The sequence below is a fragment of the Myotis daubentonii genome, chromosome 16, assembly GCF_963259705.1.
Source record: "Myotis daubentonii chromosome 16, mMyoDau2.1, whole genome shotgun sequence".
NCBI lineage: Eukaryota > Metazoa > Chordata > Mammalia > Chiroptera > Vespertilionidae > Myotis > Myotis daubentonii.
The window spans coordinates 11,108,611-11,136,033 of NC_081855.1; the positions used below are offsets into that span (position 1 = coordinate 11,108,611).

Sequence of the window (27,423 nt, forward strand, 5' to 3'; positions counted from 1 at the left end):
GGGTTGCAAGGCCAGGCCTGCCGTGGGTCTCAGGCGGCTCCCACCTGCTGCCCCGCCCGGGCCGGCTAATTGCGGTTCCGCTTTCCTCCGAGGAGCCGAGCTGGTGCCCTTTCTCTAAGGTAAGGGCTCCTCTCCGAGCTGTTTACAGAGCAGGCCTTCTGCTGTGTTGGAAGAGGCGAAGCTTTGATCCCCGCCTGCGGGGCACAGCCTGTGGTCTGTGTGTGTTTATGGCAGCACCAGCGGGACTGCTCACGGGCCTGATGCAGAGCCCCCCCCCCCCCCCCACACGGCCTGAGCCTGGAGCTGTGCACCCAGACAGTCGCCTTATTTTTTCAACATGCACTTTCCCTTTTTGTGTCTGGGGCCAAGGGCAGCTCTGAAAGTGCTCCTTAGTCACACCGGAAGCGAAGGAAACTTTCCGATTAGGTGTCACTGGAAAAGGCGAGTGGAACCTTTTACAGAGAGATAGGGATTCATTTACCTATTTGCACAAAACTTAAGTTACAGCAGCGTCTGGGTTTCCCTCCCGAGCACTCTGCACTGGCACAACGATCTTGTTATCTCCTGATAACTTCCCAGGACTCCTCGTATCTGGCGAAATTCTAACATGCGTTCCAATGGCCCCTCTCCTGGGCCCCGGCCCGCTCACGGCCAGGTGCTGGCCAGGGCGTGTCACACGGTGCGGAGAGGAACAGTTTCACACCACAGCAGGGTCTTCGGTTGCCTGGACCCGACTAGCTTTTCTTTCTTATCACACTTCCCTTCCTATAAAGTTACGGCTCTTTTAACGGGACATTTAATACCCACCCTCTCTTTCTCTGGCCCTTGTGAAAATCAGGCAATAATGCGCAGCCTTGTTGCCAAGTCATGGCCAGAGCGTCCAGTGGCGCTATTCACGGAATAACGCAGCGTCTGCCATTCATTCATTCGCGATGTGATTTCATCTCCCAGGGTTGGAACACCTAGAATGGGTCAAAGGGTGTGAAAGTACTTGGGAAATAGGATGTTAAGCACTTGTTAGATGCCTTGAGGAGATCACTTTCTTGGTCAAGAGGCCATGGTGAGAAATAATATAGAACAAAGTGAGAAACGCTGTGGGAGCCAAGAGGAGGGAACTCAAAGGAGACGCACCCATTGAGCTGGGCTTTGCAGTATGGGTAGGAGTTTGTCAGCCAATTGTCCCAGAAAGCAAATAAGGGTGTTCAGGGCAGCACTGTGGGAAAGGCCTAGAGAGAGGCATAGCAGAGACCTGGCGGTTGGAGGAGTAGAGGAAGGAAGTGTTGGGGATTAAGAGAAACTGGGCCCGGAGGCTGGCTCAGAGGTGCAGTGTTCTGTGGAGGGCAGGGCCTTCATCTCCCCGGCAAGGGTTTTTTTTGGCCCAGCACTGACTCCTGGACCAAAGAAATTCAGAGACTTTACACGAATTATGCATTGGAATTATTTTCATGTATTGTTGAGAAAAGTGAAATAATTTGGTGTTCAAGGTAGAGAAAGCAAGAAAACATGCAGGTGGTTTCTGAGGGTACGACACAGCCCTGCTGGGTGCTTTGTGCACGGCTCTCAGTTCTAGAGCCAGTGTTTGTCCAGACGGTGCTCTCGAGAAGGGATGGACACACTTCCTCTCTCATCACAGCACCCACTCGGCCCTTTCCTGTTGTCTCTTTGGTAACTTGGATGGCACCCCAAACACAGACTGTCCCTCTCAGGGTTGAAGTTTTGGTCGAGAGAGAGCCATTCTTCTCCAACTGCCAACTAGGCTCCAAACGCCAGCTTCCCATCCCAACGCCCGGAGGAAACAGCTGGTGAAGCCTGTGGGCCTCCTGACCCCCATCCCCGCTGGGGGAGGAACCCTACCATTCCTGGGAGGGGCTTCTGAGCAAGCCCAGTAAGCAAGGTGGAGAGGGGACCCCACGGGCCACCATTCTCTGGCCAGGGGACAGGCCTCCCCCTCCTGTCTCAGAACCCTGTGAGTAGAGAGAAGCCATGTTTGTGGTGGTCCCAGTCTTCCCAAAGTGAGCCTGTTTCTCGCCACCGTTCACTGTGGGGGAACTCGGGTAAGTTGGGGAGCATTCCATGTGAGCGCGTAACAGCGACTGCGCTCCCCAAGGAAGTGTGGCTGAGCCCTGCATCCCCTGGTCCAGAGCCACTTCTTTTTAGAAGAGGGAGACCAGAGGCCAGGGGTGTTGGGCTCCAGAGGGAACAGCCAGGGGCTCCTGGTTGGGGTTAGCCCCTGCGCGGGGCAGACCCTGAGCATGGCCGCCTCCTCCCCATCGGTCTCCTCCGGTGGGAAGTCCAGTCAGACACAGGGGTTTTCAGGGTTGTGTTTTCTTTCAGTCTCAGCTGGAAGGAGAAGTAGAGACAGGCTCGTGGCTCTTGTGTTCTGTCAACGGAGCATTTGCTGAGGGCACACATGCCAGCTCCCCCCAGACTTAAGCTTTCATTCATTCCGAGGACTTGCATCAGAGCCACCTCATCTTACCTGAATGGTGTCTTTTGGGGACGTCAATTTGGGGGATGGGACGCACAAAGGCATGTCACCTATTGGTGGGTTGCTCAGCCCCCAGGTGGGGCAAATAGGTCACAGGTCCCAGAAGCTCAAGGTGGGGACCCAGCATTAGCGGACAGCTGTGGTCTGGGCTGCAGGGAAAGGCACTTCCCAAGTGAGCACACCAGTCAAATTCGGAGTTGGGTTTAGGTCCTAAAGGTCGGCCCCACTCATGTTTAACACGTGAGCCCCATAAAGAATTTCCCAGCCGCTGGTTGCTTGTCAGTTATATTCGATTTTGGATTTGGTGCGTTTTGCTTCCATTGTGAGATTATTTGGCTTCTCTCTACTCAGTGGAGTGTGTTGAGAAGACAATCTGGAGGGGACCGGCATTGGGGACCTTGAGGATTAGACTGTCCATTGGGATTCAGCAACAGGGACAGAGCACTGGGGAGGAATCCAGTCAATTTTGCGTAGCTCTTAGTGTCCCTGTATTTGTATGTCCACTAGTATGTGTTATTTCTTATGGTTGCATATTGATTTTATTAATTTTTTGAGCATCTATTCTATGCCAGGCTCTGCAGATGCAAAGCTTTATTCATTTCATGAATTTTATTGCCTGTTTTATTAGCACTGACCCTGCCCTCATGCTTCTGACATTCTATTGGAGAGATGGACAGGAAACAAATAAACAAGTAAACTAATAAAAATGGAAGGTCTCACCCAGTGATGGAGCCATGACAAGAAATAAAACAGAGGAAGGGGATAGAGTTATGGGGAAGAGGGTGGCAGGAGAAAAGGACTGTTAGCAGGAGGTCTTGTCAAAGAGAGGATGTTGAGCGGAAGCCCGAGCAAGAGGATATTTATGGGCCTGTGAGATGACACTGTGACCAGAATGAAGACGTCACAGGAAGACGGAGGGTCAGGGAGGCAGTTCTGTGTGTTCTTGGAGTGAAGGGGTACCAGTGGGGGCTCTGCCTTGTGGAGACTGACTCTGGAAAATGAGAGTGAAGGCAGGTAGAGACGGCTAAGTACAGTAGGGCATGGCACACATAGCAGCAGAGGGAGTTCAAGGCCAAGTACAGTAGGGCATGGCACACACAAAAACAGGGAGTTCCAGGCATAGAAATACTGCGGGAGGAGTGAGTAAATGTCTAGGTGGGGGAGGGTCCCCCTGGGAAGGCTTCAGAGAGGAGGTGACAACCGAAGCAAGGTTCTGACAGATAAATAAGAGTTCATGTGAAGATCAAGTGGGGAAGGGGTCTTCTTGGCAGAGGGAATCCGGGGAAAGGGCAGGGAGGTTGACATGAAAAAGTGTGTTGGATGCCGGGAAGGACCCTCAAAGGAAAAATGCAGGTGAGGGTGGACAGCATCGCGGGATTGGTGTCTTGTGAGTGCGCCTTGCCATCATGGGGTAACAGTTTATCCTGCACCTTTTTTTCTCTCGAGTATTTCAATATGGAAGTGGGATTTGTAAGATGCCGTTGAGTAGCGTTCAATAGGAATTGCTTTTGCTGGTGATCAGAGGAGGTGCCACCCAGAAAAAAGGCAAGTGCTGGGATCCTCTCAGGATGTTCCGGGGCCCACGTCCTGAAGCTGGTTGCTGTTTGCCTGCCCAGACGGAGCCTCTCATTAGGGTACAGCCTAAAGCCATGTAATTAGAAATTCCACTTCGCAGCTCCTCGGACCTACGCAGGGAGCAGCCCTGTGGACGCTCCGTTTCAGCATTCTTAGAGGCTGAGAGGGCCCGGCTGCCAGTGCCAAGATGCCAAACCTGGTAATTAAGTGGTGGCTCTGCAGGCACACACCTGTTCTGAATGTGCAATTAGTGCCTGCTGCCCTTCTTACCGCGGCTTAGCCCTCTGTGCAGGCCATTCGCAGGGATGGCGTGTGTGCAAGCATGAGTGTGTGCGTGCGTTAGTGTGTGTGTCTGTATGTGTGCACATGCCTGAGTGTGTATGTGTGTATGTCTCTCCCCTTTCTCTTCCTTATAGTTCAGAAGAGAAAATGCAAAGAAGGAGCCGTGTGGAGGCCTGGAGGATGCTGCTGGGAGGGTGCGCTGGTGCTCCCGGGACTGCTCTTCAGACACTTAGCGCTCTGGCTCCTGGTTGGCAGCCAGGCTAAGTTAATGTCCAGCTGCACGGCTGCTGCCGCGTGATGCTGAGCGCAAACGGTTAATGAGCTGGAAGGGGAGCCGCCTCCTGGCTGGGCTCCCGGCTCGCTCAGTGGCTTCACAGTGCCAGTGGGGCAGCCTGCTTGTTTCTTGGTTGGAGAGGCTTGCTCGGCCTGGCACACCTTCGGGAAACTCCCCGCTTCTAAAGATTGAGCTGTGACTTCCGGCCTCTGACATGGAGAACCAGCTCGCTTTTCCCTTCACACACCTGGATGCTGGGAAGGGAAGAGGGAGAGCTGAGGGGGCAGCCGTGTGTCAGCCGTGTGTCCATACCTGTATGCAGGGTGGAAAGCCCGCGCTTCCCACCCCTCCCCTCTGGCTGGGTGTGTGTCACCAGAGGCTGCCCGCTGGGCGTGCTGTGTGGCAGCCCTAGGCGGGGTAGGGGCCGTGTTCCCTCCTGCAGGAGCCTGGCCCAGTGGAAAAGGGCGGACTCAGCGAGCAGCAGAGAACAGGAATAGGGACAGGCCCCCGGGAGGTGGGAGGGCCACTCGGACGATTTCCGTGTTGTGAGGGTTGGTTGCAGGGGGCTGAGTGGAAATGAAGCCTGAGGGCAGAGGTGCCGAGAACAGAGGTTTAGTTCCCATGTTCGAAGGTCATCTTTCTCTATGTACATGTTTATATGATATTTACGTAAGTGTATTTCCATGCAAGTATATACAGCCCGTATAATCCCCCAAATTAATTAAACCAAACCTTTTTCATTGTCAGAAGGGAGGGAAGGCGAAGGTCTCCTTAGAAAGGAAGCAGGTGAGAGGGCGGGGCTGGTGGGGTGGCTATTGTATTTGAGCATTTTATCTTGGTTCTCACAAGTGCTGAGAAGCAGGAGGACATGAGACTCTGAGTTGAACATTCTGAGTCCCTGCTTCGCCATTGCCTGATCTTTGATTTGGGGCAGCGCCGTCTAGCCTCCCTCAGCCTCCCTCTCGCCATCTTTGAAACAGAGCAACATGCCCGGAGAAGGTGGGTCAGTGAGCCAGCGAGACCTGGGCGTTCGGTACTTTCTCGTGGATAAAGTGTTAGGAAGGTCTTCGAGTTGACCCCGTGGCCAAGGAAGAGAGAGGACGTTGGGTTTTTCCCAGAGGCACACCTGTTCTGTTGCATGAGCTTGGCGTGTGCGGCGTGGTGTCTGTGGCTTCCCAAGACCACCTTTAGACCCTTCCCATGCCGGCTCCCTGTCTCAGTGCTCACCAAGCTCTGAGGGTAGCTCAGGCAGAGCCTCGGAGGTGAGCAAGGCTCACGGCCTCAGTGCGGTGCTGCTCTCCTCTGTGAGAAGGCGTGTCCGCTCTGCTCTGACCTCCTCAGGACCTTCTCGGCCAGGCCTCAGGCCTCAGGCCAGGACAGCCTGGTGCCCGGTGGTGGCAGTGCCCGGTGGTGGCAGTGCCAGGTAGTGGCCGGGGCCAGGTGGTGGCGGTGCCAGGTGGTGGCCGTGCCAGGTGGTGGCCAGGGCCTGGTGGTGGCCGGAGCTTCTGGACTGTGTGCACCTTTGCTGCACTGAGGGGCCATCCCCTTCTCAGACACCACAGTCCCTAAAAGCTGAGGGGTGCTGCGCTTGGGATTTCATGCCTGTTTTGCAGTTGGCGAGGATAACAGTCTGTTGTGATATTTATTTATTTATTTTTTTAAATTAAATCTTTATTGTTCAGATTATTACATTTGTTCCTCTTTTCCCCCCCCATAACTCCCCTCCTCCCAGTTCCCGCCCCACCCTCCGCCCTCACTCCCCACCCACTGTCCTCATCCATAGGTGCACGATTTTTGTCCAGTCTCTTCCCGAATCTCCCACACCCCTTTCCCCCCCAAGAATAGTCAGTCCATTCCTTTTCTATGTCCCTGATTCTATTATAATCACCAGTTCATTCTGTTCATCAGATTATTTATTCACTTGATTCTTAGATTCACTTGTTGATAGATGCATATTTGTTGTTCATAATTTGTATCTTTACCTTTTTCTTCCTCTTCCTCTTCTTAAAGGATACCTTTCAGCATTTCATATAATCCTGGTTTGGTGGTGATGAACTCCTTTAGCTTTTCCTTATCTGTGAAGCTCTTTATCTGACCTTCAGTTCTGAATGATAGCTTTGCTGGATAAAGTAATCTTGGTTGTAGGTTCTTGGTATTCATCACTTTGAATATTTCTTGCCATTCCCTTCTGGCCTGCAAAGTTTCTGTTGAGAAATCAGCTGACAGTCGTATGGGTATTCCCTTGTAGGTAACTGGGTTTCTTTCTCTTGCTGCTTTTAAGATTCTCTCTTTGTCTTTTGCTCTTGGCATTTTAATTATGATATGTCTTGGTGTGGTCCTCTTTGGATTCCTTTTGTTTGGGGTTCTCCGCGCTTCTTGGACCTGTAAGTCCATTTCTTTCACCAGGTGGGGGAAGTTTTCTGTCATTATTTCTTCAAATAGGTTTTCAATATCTTGGTCTCTCTCATCTTCTGGCACCCCTATAATTCTGATGTTGTTACGCTTGAAGCTGTCCCAGAGGCTCCTTACACTATCCTCGCATTTTTGGATTCTTTTTTCATTTTGCTTTTCCCGTTGGGTGTTTTTTGCTTCCTCGCATTTCAAATCATTGACTTGATTCTTGCGCTCCTCTGGTCTGCTGTCAGGAGTCTGTATAATATTCGTTATTTCAGTCCGTGTATGCTTAATTTCTAGTTGGTTCCCCAATATAGCATCAAGGGTCTCATTAGTTTTCTTGTAGATCTCATTAAGTTTATCGGCGGCTTCTAAACAGTTCTTGAGAGACCTTAAAAGTGTGGTTCTGAACTCTATATCTTCCTTTGACAATTTTGTCCTGTTTCTTTGTCTCTGCATTTTGTTATGCTTCCTTGGTGCACCCCCTAGTGGTCTTTGTTCGCAGTCTTATAGTTAAACCTTGATTGTTGTAGCTAATTCCAGGGAGGGTTTGATCTCCAGGCCAAGTGTCTATGAGAATCAGCTGTGTCAGCAGTGAGAGAACTTCTGTCCTCTAGGGAGGTGCTAATTTAGCCTTTGCCTGAGGCTATCCGGCAAATGCCTCTGTGCAGGGCTTGGGCGGGGCGGGTCGCACAGGATCAACAGGGTGGGCCAGAGAGAGCAGTTATGGCGGCTCTCAGTCCTGTCCCCAGGGGCTCTGCCTCTCCGAGTCCCAGCACCCGCCACAAAGCTGGGAGAGAAAGCTGCACTCGCTCTGACCGAAGCCAGACAGTCCCGCTTCTCCCGTCTGAGTCTGGGTCCCTAAAGACTCGCCTGTATCTGGAGCTCAGAGTCTGCGGCTCCCTCCCGACCGAAAACAACAACCGCGCCCTCCGCCGCCAGCCCGCTCCGCGCACTCCGCACCTCAGAATTTGACTTCAGCACTGCGCCTCCTCTGAGTGTCCGTATGCGTTTCTCTTTCCTCCTAGTTGTAGGACTTCCACTCAGCCAGCGTTCCTATGGTTCTGGGTGATGTCCCTTCCGTCTTTTAGTTTTACTTTTGAAGTAGTTGTTCAAAGCAGCAAACTCCGGCGTTAACCTATGCTGCCATCTTGGTTCTCCCTGTTGTGATATTTAATAAGCTCCATTTCTGTTCTGAATATGAAGAGAACCGTCTCTCACCAGAGAAGGAGGGGCCCAGGGAAGGGTATTTCCTTGGACAGATGCATTTGTGTCAGAGAGAGAAATCCGGATGAATTCATGGGACACCCTGAGATCCCTGGGACACATCCTACAGCATCTCGCACAGCCCTGACCCCTTCCTCAGTGTGTCACCTGGTATCCTGCCGCCTCCCAGCACAGTTTAATTTGTGCAGTTAGCTCGCCCAGGAAAACTGTCCTGCAGGGTCCGAGCTGATGTCCCCAATATGCTAATGGGGCAGCAGAGGCACCTCCTGTTCTCTCCTTAGAGGCTGTTTGCTTAGGGGCTTAGTGCTGTGTGTTCCCAGCCCCAGGGCTGGGCGTGGACTCATTTGGGAAAGTAGCAGCTTAAGATCTTTATTTGGCTTTGTCAGCACTGGGAGAATGCCCCTGAGCAGCTCAGAGAGGCAGCCATTCTTCCTGGCACCTGCCTCCGGTGGTCCCCACCCCACCCCACCCCACCCCACCCCACCCCACGCAGGCTGACCGGAGCTGGCTTTTCCAGCCCAGGGAGCGGTCTCTCACCAAGGATCTGGTGCTCCCCTCCCCTCAGCTTCTGTTTTCACACGTGGACAGGAAAACCACAGTCTTCATTTGTTTATAACAGCTCTTGGGTGAGCAGCCCGAGTCTGCGCTGACCCCCACCCTGTGGAAAGCTCCTGGAATTCATGTGGCTGATTTCAGAGCCCTTTAGTGTCACCTTTGCTTAGAAGCAGAAGGTGGTCCTTGCTCCTACTCTTTCCTCACATCTAACCTGTCACTAGCGGTACTTTCTTCCTTCAAAATGTGTTTGAAATGAGCTGCTCAGTCATTGTCACTCCCCCTCCCGGTCACATCTCCAGAATGGCATTGATTTGTACCCACCTTTTTGAAAAGGTACTTAGGGTGGCCTTTAAATGAGACCTAAATGTGAGCGACAAAGAAGACAAGGAAGACCTGAACCATAATATGGTGCCAGGAGTTGGCCTAAGAAATGGCTCTCAGATGGCTGGCCACGATCCTCAGCTTCCTGTCAGCCTTCACCCAGAGGCCAGCCTCAGTCACACAGCACAGAGAGAGCAGGACTGCCCTGGGGTCCCAGAGAGAGGGTGGGCGGCCGCCATGCCCCGGCGTGGAGAGCGCACTTCCAGGAAACTCATGGTTAATCCAACTTTTCGGTAAAGAATCCTTTTCTAAAAACAAAAGGTAAAATTATGACTCTCATCCAGATATAATGGTAAGGATTATATCTCCTTAATGATCATTTCACTCATTTTTAATGAGAGAACCTTTGGTTCAAAGGAGAAGTGAAAAGAACACAAGTTTACTTGGAATAAAGGGATGTTGAGATGAATATAAAAATAGGTAGGGCCCTACCCCATTTGGCTCAGTATATAGAGCGTTGGCCTGCAGATTAAAGGGTCCCGGATTCCATCCCGGTCAAGGGCACATGCCCGGGTTGCGGACTCCATCCCCAGGGGGGCGGTGTGCAGGAGGCAGCCAATCAATGATTCTCTCTCATCACTGATGTTTCTATCTCTCCCTCCCTCTATCTTCCTCTCTGAAACCAATTTTAAAAAATTAAAAACAAAAATAGGCAGGAAGTATGTGATGGAAGATGGAGAACCAAAGCTCCAGAATCTCCACCCAAAAGCATGTATTCTCATGCCCATGGTCAAGGATGTTATTGCATTGCTACCTTATCTATAATTTACAGAGTTGCAAAATATCTCAGAGGCGATAAAAGGCTGGAGTCAGATAGCCAGCAGTGCACGGCTTCCGCTGGAGACACCTAGTAAAATGTCTTTATATTTTCTTGTATCAGTCTTCAGTAGGCTCAGGAAGTTTATCACCAGCTAAAAGCCCAAATGGGCTTCATCTGTGCTGCTGGGAGCACTGCCTCCCCGCTCCTAATACATTTGCATGTCACTCATCTCCATTCACATGTGGCTTCTCATGGCCTCTGAGACCAAATTCAAATTCTTGCTTCATTATTCGTTCACCCTTTATTCACCTAACAATCATTTGTTTTTGCCACAATGCAAATAAGACACAATCCAGTCCTCAAAGCTTCCAGGACTGTAACAGCAGATAGATAAAGGTTGTGCTAACTGTGTGAGTGTGTGGCGCAGGGAGAATGTTGAGGGTGGTGGTCGGGAGAAGGAAGCAAGGACTGCTAACCCAGATTGAGAAAGGGATGAGTCTCATCGAAATGTATTAGTCCAGTGGTCGGCAAACCGCGGCTCGCGAGCCACATGCGGCTCTTTGGCCCCTTGAGTGTGGCTCTTCCACAAAATACCACGTGCGGGTGCGCACGTACAGTGCGATTGAAACTTCCTGGCCCATGCACAGAAGTTGGTTTTCGGCCTGGGCGAGTCTATTTTGAAGAAGTGGCGTTAGAAGAAGTGGGGGGTGGACATACAGTGTTGATATTTGGCTCTGTTGACTAATGAGTTGGCCGACCACTGTATTAGAAGAAGGAGGGCTGGAAAGAATGCTCTCGGAGGAGGGAAGTCTATGGGGAGGACGGGTAGGGAACTTCAGGACCCACTTGAGGAATCATAGGGCCTTGTCTATAATTGGGGTGAAGCAGAGTTGGGTGCAATGGTGAGAAAGGAAGTGGGGAGCGCAGAATTCACTTCAATGGTAGGCTGAATATTCTGAGAGGTGGTGCCGATTTGGCTTCTAGGTTTTGCTTTTGGAATGATGTCTGTGAGTGGAAGCTGTGTAGATAGAGGGCAACCCAGCTTGTTTTCCAGTCTTTCCAGTATTGCCCACCATTCCTAAAAACAAATACAGACAAAAATCTTCAGTCCAAGCTAAATGGCTCAATTACTGCCGTGTAGTCCTAAACTGAGGTATATTTTGTCCTTGACTTCTTCATTTCCACCTTACCTTTAGGACCAGCTCAAGGAAGCTTTGATTGTCTCAAAGGACACAAATTCTGGGTGCTGCTTTTCCGCAGATCTCATTTTGGACCAAGTAAACAATATCTATGGGTAAACTTCCTTGGTGTGGAACCTCTTTCTAAATACACAGTATGTCCCAGGAGGGCAAGAATTATCCCTCTATTCATACACACCTGCCTTGTCACTGATTCCCTGACCACCTCTAAGAGATATTACATTTACATTTTTAGTCGGCTTACTTCCTGCTCCCTGTTAGAGGCGTTGGGGTATCTTACTCCATCATCACTTGATGGACACCTGGGAATCAAGACAGAATTTAATAATCGTTAAATCAAAATAATAAGTAGAATAATAATTAATATAAGTCAGCTAATTAGAGTCATTTTCTCATCATTATTAACTGCAACCACTTATTAGTTTGAATAGGGAAGATGGTTTATTACCGGCCACCAGAGGTGGGGCATTCAAGGTTTGTGAGTGAGATATGTCACAGCTTGCTTCGGTCCCACAGGAGACATAAGGAGCACTGGTCTCATGCCATGCTTGTTCTTTGCTTGAGCTTCTAATTCAGGTTCAAGACCTTCTTTATGGGAAGGGCCTCTTAATGTAATTGTGTCACTTAATGTAATAGGTCTGATGACACATAAATGTTGCTCTAGAATTAACTTTGGGCGTCGGGATACTGAGATCATCACCATTTTCAAACCTGGCCCAAATGGCAATTTATTATTCCAGGTTGCCCCCAATTCTCTTTACATAGTTACACTGTGACCCCTAGTCATTAGCTTTACACATTGCTCACTCATTCCCTTCATTCAACAAATATTTTTAAGTGTGTCCTATGCCTGGTGTTTTACTGTTTTTCTTGTATTCCTTTTGAAGATAAAAATCTTTAAGATTCACAGTGCCAACAGATAACAAAACAAAACATAGATGGCAATACATTTCAACCAAACATTTTGTTCTTATAAATAGTCATTAGGCCAACCAGTAAGGATAGTTACAGGGTTAGTTATTCATTCAGGCTAATGCAGGGTAAAAGGCTAATCTTGCAATTCTTCACAGCTCTCTCACTAACCATTTAGTTATTTGATCTCCTTGGTGCTTACAGTTTTGTCCCCTTGTGGGAGTTGTGGGGTGGGGAGGGAGCACTCCGTCTAAAGTATATCATCTGCCAAAGCGTTCTCAGAGCATGTACGGCATAAAGAAGGGAAGTCCTCAAGTAACAGTATTTAATCATTGCTTCAGCCTCCAACACGTCCTTCTTCTGTTCTTAGACATGAAACACACAAGGCAAGCAGTTCTCTGTATAATAGTCTGTTGCAAATTTATAAGAAATGGTTGACCATACAATGAATGAGTGAGGATTTGGGGAAGACAGTCTTCCTTTTCTCCTACTAAAAAGTGGACTCTGAGAAACTTCCATTACTTCCCCAGCCGAGAATTCCAAAAAGGGTCTGCGAGGGGGGCTTTGATGGATGTCCTTGGAAGACCCATTGGCATTGCCGTGTCGCTGATTTTCTTTGGACACCTTTTGGTCGGCTTCAAACACTGGGTCAAGCCAACTGGCAAGAGGAAGTACTGAGGACGAAGAGGAGGGCGAGATAAGAAACAGCAGCTTTTTCTTTGTCAGCAGATCCTCCAAGTTCACAAATCCCTTGGATGTTCTCTCTGGGTAGAAAGTACTTCTTTTCTCCTCTAAAATGTTCTTGAAGTATTTAAAGCCTGTGATAAGAAAAGTTTATTTGCACTCATTTCCCTTTGTTTTAGCTTAACTCAAACTTCTGTCTCAAGATTTTTATTGACCTAATTTACTTTATACTGTTTTCAGTTGATAACCATAAAATGGGGTTGTTTGTCGAAGGAGGAGGGAAGCGGGGAGCAGGACGGAGCCATTATCTTGGACTTAAGTCAAGAGTTGATGGGTTTTTCTTTCCCCAAACTCCTCCCGGTGAGGAGGCAGGAAGGCAAGTGATTCTATCAGGCCTTCCCGGTGGGTCCGGTTTCAGCTCTTGGGCTGTTTCTTTTCATCAGCCTAGATGGACCTCTTCCCCCTAAACTGTGGGGGGTTTGCCCCTTGTAAACCCCGTTCTCTGCCATGTTATAAAAAGGAAGAGTCCTCCAAAGGGGGCTGTGTTTGTATTAAAGATCGCCTCATTTCCCACTCCTCTTCAGCTTGTAAGGGGGACCACAGTTTTGTGACCCCAAAACGATGCCTGTTGGGGTATTGATTTTTATGCTGGTTGTTAAGACACAAAACACTCAGTAAGAACCTTTAACCCTCCCCCTTTCCTGCCTAAGAGATTCAGAGGGAAAGGCCTGCTCCGGGAGGGAATCTGGCCGCATGCACCTTAGAGGTAAGTAGGGAGGCTCCAGGCAGGTCTGGTAGCAGGATTTCCTTTACCCCTCTCACCCCCTCCAACCTCCCCCCACCTAATCCCATCCCCCCACCACCTAACCCCCCACCCACTGTGCCCCATTGTTTCTGGGTTGCTGAGCAAGAATTTGCCTGCCACAGTGTGCTGTTCGTTTTAGCTACCTGTAAATTGCCTATTCTTCCTTCTGAAATTCCGTCACTGTCCCCTTTTCCTTTGTCCATAAGGGCATATTCAACCTCAACTGCCCAGTGCCTCTGGGGGTCTCATACCTTACAGCACCGCTGGCATGTGCATCTGTAGTAAACTTTGTACATTTCCTCAGTCCTCTGTCTGTTCATTTCCTAGCCCAGCCAGAACTGGAAGGTGGGAGGAGAGTATTTTTTCAGTCCCCACAAGGGGACCATCCCATTCATCAGTGACGGGGATCCAGGAGAGAAGCTGGGTCTTTGTCTCCAGGGTCCTACTGGGTCCTAAGAACAGTCCAAATAGGGGATTCTCCATAGAGCAAGTGGTGAATTTCAGGAAACGAAAACTCTTTCAGATACTGGTTTTTGCACTCGAGACTTTGGGTTTAAGAACCAATTTAGTGTTTCTTTTTCCTTAGCAGTATTTCCCTTAGATATATTCCTGGTATCTGGAGCCATATATCAAAGGAGATAATAGAGGGGATATAAATGGATTCATTCCACCTTACTCATGGGTAGGGTTTTGTGCTGTAAAAGCATATTCATCTACAAATTACATTTGAGTTTCAGTGTGTGTGTGTATGTGTGTGTGTGTGTGTGTAAAATAGGACAAATATTTCCATTTTACAGATGAGGAAAGACAGCTCAAAAGTGTTAGGAAACTTACCCAAGGCCACACAGCCTGGCCTACCCACTTTTCTTTCTACTCCACCCAGCACCAGGCTACTTAACAAATGGGTGTATGGTTTAGGGTACACTTGGCATTGATCTGTATCTGAATTATGCTCTGGGGTTGGTCTATACCAGTGGTCGGCAAACTCATTAGTCAACAGAGACAAATATCAACAGTACAACGATTGAAATTTCTTTTGAGAGCCAAATTTTTTAAACTTAAATTATATAGGTAGGTACATTGTTATTAACTTAATGAGGGTACTCCTAAGGCTTAGGAAGAGCCACACTCAAGGGGCCAAAGAGCCACATGTGGCTCGCGAGCCGCAGTTTGCGTCCACGGGTCTGTACTAATGCCCCCACGGGTCTGTACTAATGCCCCCGACATACACATACAAATTCAGTCATCAAGTATTTATAAAGGTTCTCCTTTAACTCTGCCAACTTGTGTCAAACTACTGCTGGCTGAAGGAGGAGGTGGAACAGAGATGATGGGAGAGTGGAGATTGTAGAGGTCATCCTAGAGAATTTTAGAGCTGAAGAACACCCTTTTAAACCAATGCACTAATTTTTATACACAGGGAAACTGAGTTCAAAGCTTGAAGTATTGGTCCAGGTCAGGCTCCTGGCAGTGGCAGGTCAGGCCGGGAACCCACAATTTCCTGTGCCCAGTGCCCTGCGCTGTCGCTGAAGGTCTGGAAGCACCCCCCCCCCCCGCCCACCCCCCCTGCAGTGTTTTCATTCACTCTGCGTTGGCTGGCGGTGCTGAGTAGTTGGAAGCTCTTGGGTGAAGGTCTTACAAACATCCGCACTGAGTTCCCCAGAGCTGTTCGGGGTGCAGCAGGAGCTGGGAGAAACTGCGGGAGCACGGGAACCACCGGGTGCCGCTGTGCAGGGGGAGGGCTGACCCTTTGTTGCAGGGAAGGAACCTACACAGAGCCTGGCTCCCACCATCCCCGGGGACAAGGCGCCGGTTCCAGACAGAGCCAGCACTGAGCAGCCCGAGGGGCGGCGGCGGTCCCCGCGGAGGGGGGCCTGGCTGAACGGCTGCCCTGGGGCCTGGTGCCCCTTCTCCTTACTCCTGGGCCCTCTGCTCCCCTCTGCCCAGTGGCAGCGCTGATTTCACTGTCTAAAGTCTGCTTCTCAGAACACTTTTTCCTTCCTTTCTTTCTCTTTTTCTAATGATCAAAACAACAACAACATTTTTTTTTCTTTCAGGAAACGGATGCATTACTCTGATTTCACTGATTTGTCCCGGCACAGTGATGTGCAATAAACATGAGCGATGCCCGGAGAGCTCCCACACAAAAGGCTATTAGCTTTTAATTGAAGGCCGCCCCCCATCCTGCCCCCCCCGCCCCCCCAGGAACAGGAACCAGGCCTTTGTGCAGCGGGTCTATAAGGGAGGATTCTGCCCAAATGAAAGGAGTCTTGAGTTGACCCAGAGGAGCGAGATGCTCTTTTGTGCCCCACCCCCTTGTGGCATTCACAGGCCTTTCATTTTTTGAGCAGTATTGAAAGTCTGGGACAATGGAGGCCAAATCCTGGTGCTGGAGGTTGGGGGCTGGGAGTGGAGAAGAAGGGAGGGCTGGAAGGGGAGGAGGAGGGCTGGGGGATCCCATCCTTTGTTATTTTTCTTCTTTCCTACCCATTACCTTAGAAAAGGGGGGGGGGCTGGAAAGTTTTAATGAATGATGACATCACTTCCGGTAGCCCCCTGCTGGGCTTCAAGACCCAAGAGGCATTGGGAACAGACTATTTACAATTTCATTTTAAATGATTTTAACCCTCCCAAAGGAGTTCTTTGATATGCAAACATCTCCCCCAAATGGAGATAATTATTGATGGAGAGTAGCCCTTTGAAGAGGAGCTCAGAACTGGTGGGCTGAGTCTTCCCACCCAAGGAAGGAGGTTCCCCATGAGAAGGGACTGTGCTGAGACACGTTATCCTCCCGCCGCCTCCCGCCTCCGGGGAAGAAAGCTGCTTTCAAGAAGAAGCTTCCCAGGGTCCCAGCTCACAGCTGCAGTGCCCACTCAGGACCAGGCTCCTGCCCTGCTCTGCATCAGGTTCGGGGAACAGGGTCGGTCTTGTCCCTGTGTCTCGTCTGGGAGGAGAGAGAATAGGCTGTAGCGTTTGTCTTTCCCGCTGTGATGTATAAGGCCAGGAGGTGGGAAGACACCCAGCAGTGTTTGGGGTGCCAATTGCGGTGGATACTTAGGGCTGGTACTTGGCCTCCACAGGAGATGAGGATAGGCTGGCCCACACTTGTCACCAGAGAAACTCCTGTGAGTGGACCTGAAATGACCATGTGCCCACTGTTTCTCTTCCCCTGGACTTTTCCTTTGAAAAGCCTCTGGCCTGGAGTCCCAAGTGCCCTCTGATGCCTGGAGGAGACGCCCCTTCCCACACCTCTAGGCCTCACCCCTCCAGGGCCTGCCCCTCTATGTCTCACCCCCTCCAGGGCCTGCCCCTCTAGGACTTGCACCCCTAGGACTTGTCTTGCAGCTTGGAGTTCACCTCTTGGAAACATCACCTCCCTCCATGTCGCATGTCACCTTCCCTCTAAGTCACCTTCTTTCCATGCCCAGCTGTCCCCCCTCCTGTTCAAGTGGCCATATAAAGAATGTCCAAATCTGTAGAGAATTTCCATGAGTTTATTTGAGCCAAGCTGACGACAGTTGCCAGGAAGCAAAATCCCAATGGGTTGAGAAAATGCTCCTGAGAATGGCAGTTTTGCAGCTTACTTTATAAATTGCAATCAAAGGAGTGGCATGGGGACAGTTACATGAAACCCACTGGTGGTAGGCTGAGGAGGTGGGAGACAGCAAAGGGGGAAATCTCTGGGATTGGATAAAGAGTAAAAGGAGAGACACACACTTCCCTCACATTGGTGGGTACAGCATAGTTAATACAGCTCATAGGGACAGTATATGGGGAGCAGGATAACAATGAGGGGCTCTGTGGGCTCCTGCTCTGTGGGAGGTGGTGCCTTGCAGGGTCTGGAAAAGGGGTTACCCTGACATTCCAAAGGTATGCTATCCTAGATGCAAAAAGACAGTAGACAGGCTCAGTTAAGGTAAAGACTGACCTTTGTCAAGGAAGAAACTGGCCTAGGACATAACCACCCCCCTGACTTGCTTTTAGTCAGGAAGTTTTCATTTCAGACCTCCTGTATGGTTCCTTTAGGTCTCTAGTTTGTAAGGCCACCATGCAGGCCTCCCCTGAGCTTCTCAAGTTTAGTATGTGGCCTGTTTTTCGTCCACACGAATCAGCCAGCTGAGTGGGTTTCCTGACCTCCCTGTGCTGGGGAGACTGAGGCATTTCTGGGAAGCCCCGTGACAGCCAGTCCCTGACTTCTCTCTGGTCCCAGTCCCTCACTTCCACCCCGGGGGAATCCCAGGGTTGCTCCTGAGGCCTCTGGGCCCTGGAAGGGAGGGGTTTGGGCCCCAATTCTGCCAGGTAGTCAGAAAGCTCTCTAACCCAAGGGCATCATTTCCTCAAATAAGACTTTTAAAAATTTTCAAGACAGAAAGTTTGATTTTTTTGTCCTTTGTCCTGCATATCTTAGGTTAAGACATGCTACCTTTTACAAATCTCATTTTTACCTGGGAGCGAAGGTTTTCTTTCTTCCCAGTGGTTGGGGGAAGGGGCCAGTGGGTTAGGCAGAGCAGGCGATCTGAGCCCTGGCGGTGGAGGAAGCTGAGCCTGGGGAGAGGATGGGATGAGAGTGTGCACTGCTGGTGGTTGCGGGGCTAAGGGCGCGAGGGCATGAGGCCTGTTCTTCCCCAGAGAAAACCAGAGTTCATAGAAGAGATTGTGTTTTTAGAGTAGTTTTAGGTTCACAGCAAAGTCAAGCAGAAAGTACAGAGGTTTCCCACATGCCCTCTGCCCTCCACAAGCACAGCCTCCCCTACCTCCTCCTCCCCAAGCGGTACGTCGCTGTAATGCCTGCACTGCAGTCCACTGTGGGTGCATCACGCCACTCACAGTCCACGGTGCACGTCAGGGCTCACTCCTGCTGCTGAGCACTCCGTGGACTTAGACCAAGGTGTGAGGGCGTGTCCACCATTGTAGCACCCTGCAGACGGTTCGCTGCCCTCAGTCCCCTGTGCTCTGCCTGCGTTGCCCCTCTCTCCGAGCCCCTGGCGATTCCAGTGCTTTTGAGTTTTGCTGCTGATATTTAAGAGGCTTACAGGATCCTCAAAAAAATGGCACTTTCTTTATTTTGCCCTTTTTAGGGGGTGTGCTTATTTCCTAGCCCACGTGGGACTGTGGATGTGAGGAGCGAGCTTGGTGGCTTGTTGGGTTGTTAGTTTTTGCGGGGGAGAGGGATGTAACCCCCGGGCTCCCCATTCTGCTGTCTGTGGAGACTTTCCTTGTTGCACTTTGGTTTTGGGAAATCTTGGCGGCTGGACTAGGGCTCTGTGCAGAAGCTAAAGCTGAGCCGAGGGCCCGTCGCCAGGGCAGCTCCTCAGAATGGGCCCGTCCTACGCAGTTCCAGGCCCGGCCTCTGAGGCCTGGAGAGGCCACGGGCCCAGGGACACGCCCAGGAGAAGCAGAACTCCAAGTCCTTCTGTTTCACCAGCAGTAAATAACTCCACGTCAACACTTCTAAGTCTCTATTGATTATTTTTCTCATTTCAATCAATATTTTTCTCAAAACTTTATGGACAGGAGGCCTTGGCCGCCCTGGTTATGGGTGAGGCGCCTGTCCTGAGGACCAGCTGCTCGGCCTTTGCCCAGAGAGCACATGGCGGAGGCTGCGGACAGTGGACCTGCCTCCCGATGGTGGTGGTGCTGCTACACAGCCCTGTGCGTTCGTCAAAATTCACAGAATTGGAGTCCAAAAATGATTATTTACTATATGGTAGTATAGGAGGTTAAAAAGTTGATTTTAAAAAAGAAAAATACATCTTTGTAGCCCAGAACATATGGGTTTTTTTCTGCAACCAAGCAAAGAAGTCATCTCCCAAAGCAGGTGGGGAAAGGGTGCCCAGTGTCCCTCGGCATGCCCCCCCCCCGCCCCCAGCATGGCAGGGTGTGCCTCCCCTCTGAGGTTCATGCCCTCCATCATCTGTTTTGTGTGAATGTCTCTGCATCTCTTTGGCTGTGGCGAGTTGGGTTCCAGCCATTTCAGCCTTCTCCCCTTTTCCTGTGCAGTTTGCCACTTGCCTAAGTCCAGGTGCTGACTGGGCGCAGGCATGTGGCCCCAGGAAAGAAAGAGAGAATTAGGGCAACGTTTGCTGCCGGAGAACAACCGCATCACAGGGCTTTTTACGTCGGTTCATGTGAATTTCCTCCTCACTGAGGCCTGGGGCTTGTTTAAATATTCTGCTTCCCGTGGTCACACACAGGCCCCGGGGACCTGGGAGGTTCCGTGTAAACTGCTTCTGGGAAGCCCCGTGACAGCCAGTCCCGGTGAGAATTCCCCTCCCGTCCAGGCCCTGCTGCCTGGCGGCCTCTCCAGCCTGGCACCCCGGGAAAACCCGCTCTGGGACCGAGGCTGGAGATTCCCACCCTGACTCTGGCCGCCGTCTCCTTACTCACCCGCCTGGAGAGGAGAGAGGGGAGAAGGGCGCCATGGGCATATTTGACATCAGTTCATGTTCGTTTCATGGGCTCTTTTTAAAATGAATTGGGTTGCATTGGAAGCCACAGACCCTGGCAAAGCAGACGTCAGAGAGTCCGGGGCTGGCCCTGCTTTTCGCTGGGGAGCGCTCCTGTTGGTGTTGGTGTCTAACTTTTGATGATGAAAGAATTAGATGGATCTGTGAGCCTTTCACTATCACGGAAGTACAGATGGCCGTACCTTCCTTCAGGTTCCTTCAGTTTGCCCCCTGTGTTTTGCTGGTAGCTCCATTTGTTTTTGATCACTGTGTGTGTGTGTGTGCGTGTGTGTGTGTGTGTGTGTGTGTGTGTGTGTGGCGCCTGCATTCGGCTTGTTCTGGCTATTTGTCCTCTGCAGTTTGTGGACCACCGACCAGGCATCCCCTCACTCCCTCTGGGACCTGGTCCGCTGTCAGCTGAGAGAGTATGACCTTCACTCTCTAGATTTAACTCGAGTCCTTTGACTCAGTAAGTCTTGGATTAGCTGAACAACATTAAGTTTCATTCACAATATTGTTTTCTCAATTCCCCCACCCCCTGCGATGGTGTCTCCTCTGAGTGGCCATGGGTATCAGCGGAATAAACGACGGAAGGACGGGGGAGATACCGCAGAATACTGCCCACCATCCTCTCAGAGAATCTGTGTGGGGCCTCGCCACACGGGCCTGACTCAGGTGGTCTGGGGCCAGGCCCAGGCCCAGGCCCAGGCATCTAGTTCAAATGCCCTGAGATTCAGGGTGCAAGCAGGGGTGAGACTGGCTGCCACAGAGGGCCCGTCACTTTCCCGTGAATATCCTGGAACACACTGACCGCCTTCACACCCCTGTCAACCCTCCCGGTTCTCAGCTCCTAGGCTCTGAGATCCAGTGTTCCTGGGCGTTCCCTGGGCTTGTCATCCCCAGGCCCAGGCGGGAGGTCCAGCCTGCTCACGCGCAGGTCTTCCTGAAGCAGTGGGAGCCCCTCTGCTCTCCGTCCTGGATGTCACCTGCATCGCTGCCTAGCATCTTGTGGGGAGCACTAGAGACACTGCGCAGCCCCCTCGGCTTCACAATGTGCCTATGTGCCTGGTACTATGTGCCAGGTGCCAGAGAGGTGTCCCACCTGGTAACGAGGGAGGAGGCCACGCAGGGGCGTGGGGGGAGGGCTGGGCAATGACTGCTGAGAGTCCAGGCCCCACAGAACGCAGGAGTACGTGAACCTCAGAGGTCTGTTGTTCCAAAGTCTGGCTCATTTCTGAACAATTATGATTGCAGTCATCTGATTCTAGCACTGAAACACCTATTATTAAGATCCTAATCTATGAACAAGAGAAAAAATAGGTATTTAAAGGGAGGGCAGGTGTGTGGTGCTGTGTGCTCCTCATCGTAGTAAGAAGAAAAGCACGGGAGGTTGAGAGGAGAGGGTCATGGCAAAAGGAAGGGGACGCCTCCCATGGGCTGACGCTAGGTCCCAGCCCCTGCTGCGCAGGCCAGTGACCCCCCCTCTAAGCAAGTCACTCTCTTCTTTAGCCGCAGTTTCTTCAGGAGCAAGTTGGGGACTGCAGTACCCACCTCAAAGGCTTGTTGTGCCCGGTTAAATCAGATAACGTGTGAAAAGTCCTCTGCGAGCTCCAAGCACTAGCTAATTACTAGGTATGGCTATCAGTTTGGGAAATTGGCTTTCATAATGAGCAGCTCAATTAACCTGCAACCTCCCTGCTGGCTTACTCTGGAGGCTTCTCTGAGGCCGGACCGCTGCTGGGATGGGCGTGTGAGGGCCCACGTGATGGGCTCACCCTTGGCCACGGCCTCAGGCTTCTTCTCTGAGTCACTGTTGTGCTCAGAGCAGCTTTGAGTCTGAGGGCAGGCGAGTGAGGCCAGTGGAAGGAGGGGAAAGGGAAGTGAGTAAAAAGGAGTTTGCTCCAGGACCAAAAGATGGGTGGTGGGAGAAGAGCGGCTGAGGAGAGAAGGGGCTTGAGGAGATTGTCCGCAGGTTCTGTGCCAGGAGCAGTCCCCACACTGCTCAGTCTGCTCTGTGTTCCCCGGTGTGGGGGCGGGGAAGGTGGAGGGGGGCTGAGACACCAGCTCTGTGGGAGCCCAGCACCTGTGTACAGGAGGAGAAATAATTCCCCTCCACCCTTCTGAGCTCTTGGCTGAGATCTTTTCTAAGAAAAGACAGATTAACAGGAGAAAAACAAACGGAAGCTTATTAACATGTACACCTCCTGCACATATGGGAGAGACCCAGGAACACTTATTAACATGTATGCCTGCTATACACATGGGAGAGTCCCAGGAACACTTATTAACATGTATACCTGCTATACACATGGGAGAGTCCCAGGAACACTTATTAACATGTATACCTCCTGCACATATGGGAGAGACCCAGGAACACTTATTAACATGTATGCCTGCTGTACACATGGGAGAGTCCCAGGAACACCTATTAACATGTATACCTGCTGCACACATGGGAGAGACCCAGGAACACCTATTAACATGTATATCTGCTGTACACTGAGCAAATCCCCCAAAAGGCCTAAACCACCAAGTTAAATACCCTCTCCAGCTAAGACAGAAGATGTTGGGGAGGGGCAGTCAGTTACGGAGGTGAGGGGAAAAACAGGAAACAAGGCTAAGGTTGCTCTGCAGGTTGCAGTCCTGCCTTCTCCATTTAGGGGATTTCTGCAGATTTACTTGTGTCTTCTTCCTGCTACAGAGAGGACACCCTCACTAACGTACATTTCCCTTATAAATGTCAATGTCTCCTACGAAACAACTTCTACTTGGTTTTCAGAGCTTCTCCGTGTCTGCTGTGTCTTACACACAACCAGCCTCAACTGATCCTCCTGCCAAAGACACACATTTTGGGGTGGCGTGTCTGTTCCTTTCACCTGCCTGGAAGCATCCGGGAAGCCAGCAAGGGGGCACGGGAGGCATTTGCAGAAATGATGGGAACCTAGTTGTGCTTCTCACCCATCAGCCACTCGGCTGCCACCAAGCATGCCGAGGGGACGGACAGTAGGGCCTCAGGTGGACCAGGCTGAGAGTTGGTGTCACAGCCATGGTTCCCTGGCTGTTAGTGTGATGATGAAGGAAAGCCCTGAGGGTCCCTGAGCTTTTGGATCTATGTGGACAAACGCAGACCCTCCTGGGGAGAGGGGTCCCTGGAGCTGGGAACCAGGATGGCTTGGGTGGCTGCAGGCAGTCAGGCACAGGTGGTCTGCCCACGGCTCAGAGAGGCTGGTTAGCCTTTGGACTGGCGGCCAGGGAGGCTCTCCCGTGTCCTTTGCACCAATCCTTTGGTGTGGTTTTTATTCCCAGCTGCCTAGGTAGCCATGGTGTGCACACCTGCCAGGCTTTTCCTTGACGCGGCAGGAACGCAGGCGGCGAAGGTTCTGTGGTTGTTCTGGAGCCCGGGCCGGCTGAGGGCAGAGCCCGCTGTCCCACATCTTTGCCTCCACGGGAGCCGAGCCTCCCCATTGCCCATCTGTGAGGATGGACCGTGTGAGGGACCAGTGTATGAACCTTGCCTCCTTACTTCCTTGCCCAGATCCTGCCAACAAGAGACCACTGAGTACATTTTCTAGCACCACCTAGCTACCAGGCCTGGTACCAAGGCTAGGCTCACAGTCGTCTTGAAAACAGTAAGTGGTGGGAACTATTGTGTTTCTCATATTTCTGATGAGAAAGCTGATGTATGTACAGGTTAATGACCTATGACCTATGCAGGGCCACACGCCTGAATCAGGGCATGCTGAGGGTCCAACCAGTGGCCTGGCTTCAGAAGCTCACGCTGGGTCAGATGGACTCTCTGAGGACAGACCCAACCCCCCACCCCTCACCCCCCCATCCCTGGCATGGCTCTGAACAACTTTGGGGGTTACGTTTCCTTCAAGGAGGTGTTAGCACTTTAATTCTGACTATTAGCCTCTTGTAGGCTGTCCAGTTGCAGAGGCTTAACATGGCGAAAAACTTGGACTTTATCTGAATCACCCTGCTTTGGAGTGAAATGCAAAATAAGTTGAGAGTCGGATTCTCTAATCCTCCATCACATTAGCTGCTGACATGGCTGCATTAATCTAAGTGATTAATGGGCAAAGTGGGTCAATCAGCTTAAGCTAAAGCCAGGGCTGCGCGGCCGGCCGGCAGAGCTCCAGGGCTAGCACCTCCTCTGCTGGGGGTGGGTGGGGAGGAGGGAGTCCCCTAGCTGGCAGTGAGAGTGAGTGTATACCATTATTTCCATAAATGTGTGTAATATTTGAGTTGGGTCTCAGTAGATTAGGAGTGGCTTGAAGCTGGAAGTTTAGACTGTCCTGCTGAGAGGTAAATATTTGCTCAAAAATGATGTGGAAATTGTCTTTTTTTTTCTTTTTTAAAAAATTCCTGGGCTCAGATAGGAATCAATCAATGGGGAAAAAAGAGGACATATTAATATTTTCAACAATAAAGATTTTTTAAATTGTTGCTTAAAAAAGAAATCTCTGTCTCATAGGTAACGGAAAATTGTACATTTGGGACCAAAATCGAGTACCCACTTAGTTAACATCTCCTTTGGCTGAGCCTGTTCACCCACATGCTCAACTTTGCTCCTATCATGTGCAAGAAACTGTGTATTGAACACTATAATGATCATTATATATCAAGTATATACCATATGTCTGGCATGTTCAAAACATGTTATGATCATTAATTGTTTTGATTTTAATTAAACTCACCTGAGGTAGGCATTAAGGCATTAGCATCTTCATTTTTACGGAGGAGGAAAAGAAGCCCAGAACGGTTGAGTAAGTTGTTCAAGGTAACACAGCTTATAAGTGACAGGGCTGGGATTGGAACCCAGGCGTCTGATTGCCAAGCCCGCATTCCTTAACTGTTAAGCCAAACTGCTTTGGTTTTATAAATCTCATAACCACTGAATAAAGTAGGTGGAATTATTCCCATTTCACATATTAGAAAGCAGAGGCTCAGAGAGCAAATAAAATACAGTCTTCCATCATTGAGTCTTTATTTATTTATTTATTTATTTATTTATTTATTTATTTATTTATTTATTTATTTATTTTAGTGCTAATTGCTACCGTAAAGCTGGATTTTGGCCCAGTTGTCATGGCCTGCATCTATTGCAGGTTGTAACAATTTGTCTACACATTTTTGCTTAAATTAGTGCTGCATTTGGATATCACACAAGTCCCTGTTTAAAAAATGGAATCTATAGTGTTTTTGGCATTTCTTGGCAAGTTTGCACAGTTTGTGCTTCCGCTGATTGCACCCAGTGTTTTGGCTGCTGTGTCTAGCTGCCTTCAGGGATACATTTCTGGGGAAGGGGGTTTTGTCTGGTCCCTGTGATGAACCGGTGCAGCCTGGCGGGCGACGGGGACATGTCCCCGCAGCTCATTGGCCCAGGCTTGGTGAGCCCCTGGAGGCGGGCCAGTGAGGGCTGCGGACAGAGGAATCTTGGGGCTCCAGGTGCTACTATTTAGGAAAGGCACATACCCAGAGGCCCTTGGTTCTGACATCAGAGTTTGGGACCAGGTAGAAGCAGGGTACCCGCCAAAACCGGTTTGGCTCAGTGGATAGAGCGTCGGCCTGTGGACTGAGAGGTCCCAGGTTAGATTCTGGTCAAGGGCATGTACCTGGGTTGCAGGCACATCCCCAGTAGGAGATGTGCAGGAGGCAGCTGATCGATGTTTCTCTCTCATAGATGTTTCTAACTCTCTATCTCTCTCCCTTCCTCTCTGTAAAAGATCAATAAAATATATTAAAAAAAAAAAAGAAGCAGGGTACCCTGGGAAATGAGGGAGAGGTAATAGCAGGAGGGGACCTTAGAGAGATGGATATCTTACTGCCCATCTCCTAGAACAGCGGTTCTCAACCTGTGGGTTGCGACCCCTTTGGCGGTCAAAGGACCCTTTCACAGGGGTTGCCTAAGATCATCCTGCATATCAGATATTTACAATACGATTCATAACAGTAGCAACATTACAGTTATGAAGTAGCAACGAAAATAATTTTATGGTTGGGTCACAACATGAGGAACTGTATGTAAAGGGCCAGAAGGTTGAGAACCACTGTCCTAGAAGGTGTCTTTCTGTTTCAGGACATAGTGTCTGGCCTCCAAACTTCAGGTGGGACAGTAATGTATCTTTCAGCTCAAAAATTCTGCTTGCAATTTTTTCGTATTTCTACAGTTGTTCCCAATGAGGAGGGAGCCGGGGTTAGAAGACATTGAGAGGTGAGGCCAAAGAGGTTCACCTTCTGACCTGCCTTCGGTCTGTTCTCTTTCCTCAGGGACCTGATGCCCAGAACCCTGGACGGGCAGATCACCATGGAGAAGACGCCCAGCTACTTCGTCACCCGGGAGGCCCCCGCGCGCATCTCGGCCATGTCCAAGGACACCAAGCTCATCGTGGTGGTGCGCGACCCGGTGACCAGGGCCATCTCGGACTACACGCAGACGCTGTCCAAGCGGCCCGACATCCCCACCTTCGAGAGCTTGACGTTCAAAAACAGGAGCACGGGCCTCATCGACACGTCGTGGAGCGCCATCCAGATCGGCATCTACGCCAAGCACCTGGAGCACTGGCTGCGCCACTTCCCGCTCGGCCAGATGCTCTTCGTGAGCGGCGAGCGGCTCATCAGCGACCCGGCCGGCGAGCTGGGCCGCGTGCAGGACTTCCTGGGCCTCAAGGCGATCATCACCGACAAGCACTTCTACTTCAACAAGACCAAGGGCTTCCCCTGCCTGAAGAAGGCCGAGGGCAGCAGCAAGCCTCACTGCCTGGGCAAGACCAAGGGCCGGACCCACCCCGACATCGACCCCGAGGTGGTGCGGCGGCTGCGCGAGTTCTACCGGCCCTTCAACCGCAAGTTCTACCAGATGACCGGGCACGACTTCGGCTGGGATTGAAGGCACCCGGCCCGCGTCGCTGACCACTTGGCTTATATATTGAGAGAGATTATATGTATGTAAAATGTACAGAAATATATTTTATAATAATTTATTTTTAATTCATAAGCAATTAATTCACTAAGCTGCCTAGCCACACTCTTTAGAGTTACCTTCATAGTCTGTTAACATTCCAAAGTGTTTAACTCTAATATTTTGTTCTTTTTCTCACAACTGATGGTGCTTCCATTTTCCCCTCCCTGCCCATTATATTTAAAAAGAAGAAAAGCACAACTTGAGTTTTTTGTTGTTACGGGTACGCAGCCTTCGATCGCTGTCTGAATTCACTTGCCGCCTCCTGAGTGGGTCTCACATCCCAGCTTCCTGCCTGGGTACCACGCAGGAGCTGCCCCGCAGAGCGGCACTCGGAAAGCGGGGCCCCATGAAGCGGCTTCCTCTCCACGTGATGCCCTTTCCAAGGATGCAGATGCCAGGCCCTGGTGCTAGAGTTCTCCCTGCTCAGCGCAGGGGGGTTACTGCCTCGGCAGGGACACCCACATCCTTAGAGCC

The 27,423-nt window shown here is 50.7% G+C and overlaps 1 protein-coding gene across 1 annotated transcript in view; it reads left to right on the plus strand.

Annotated features, from left to right (window-relative positions):
• The window catches only part of HS3ST3B1 (heparan sulfate-glucosamine 3-sulfotransferase 3B1), a 40,642-nt gene extending 13,713 nt beyond the window's left edge, over positions 1-26,929 (plus strand). Inside the window, exon 2 of the mRNA XM_059668569.1 lies at positions 26,256-26,929. Within this exon, the coding sequence (XP_059524552.1) occupies positions 26,256-26,874 (619 nt within the window). The 3' untranslated portion in view covers positions 26,875-26,929. The remainder of the gene's footprint in view (positions 1-26,255) is intronic.
• The last annotated feature ends 494 nt before the right edge of the window (positions 26,930-27,423 follow it).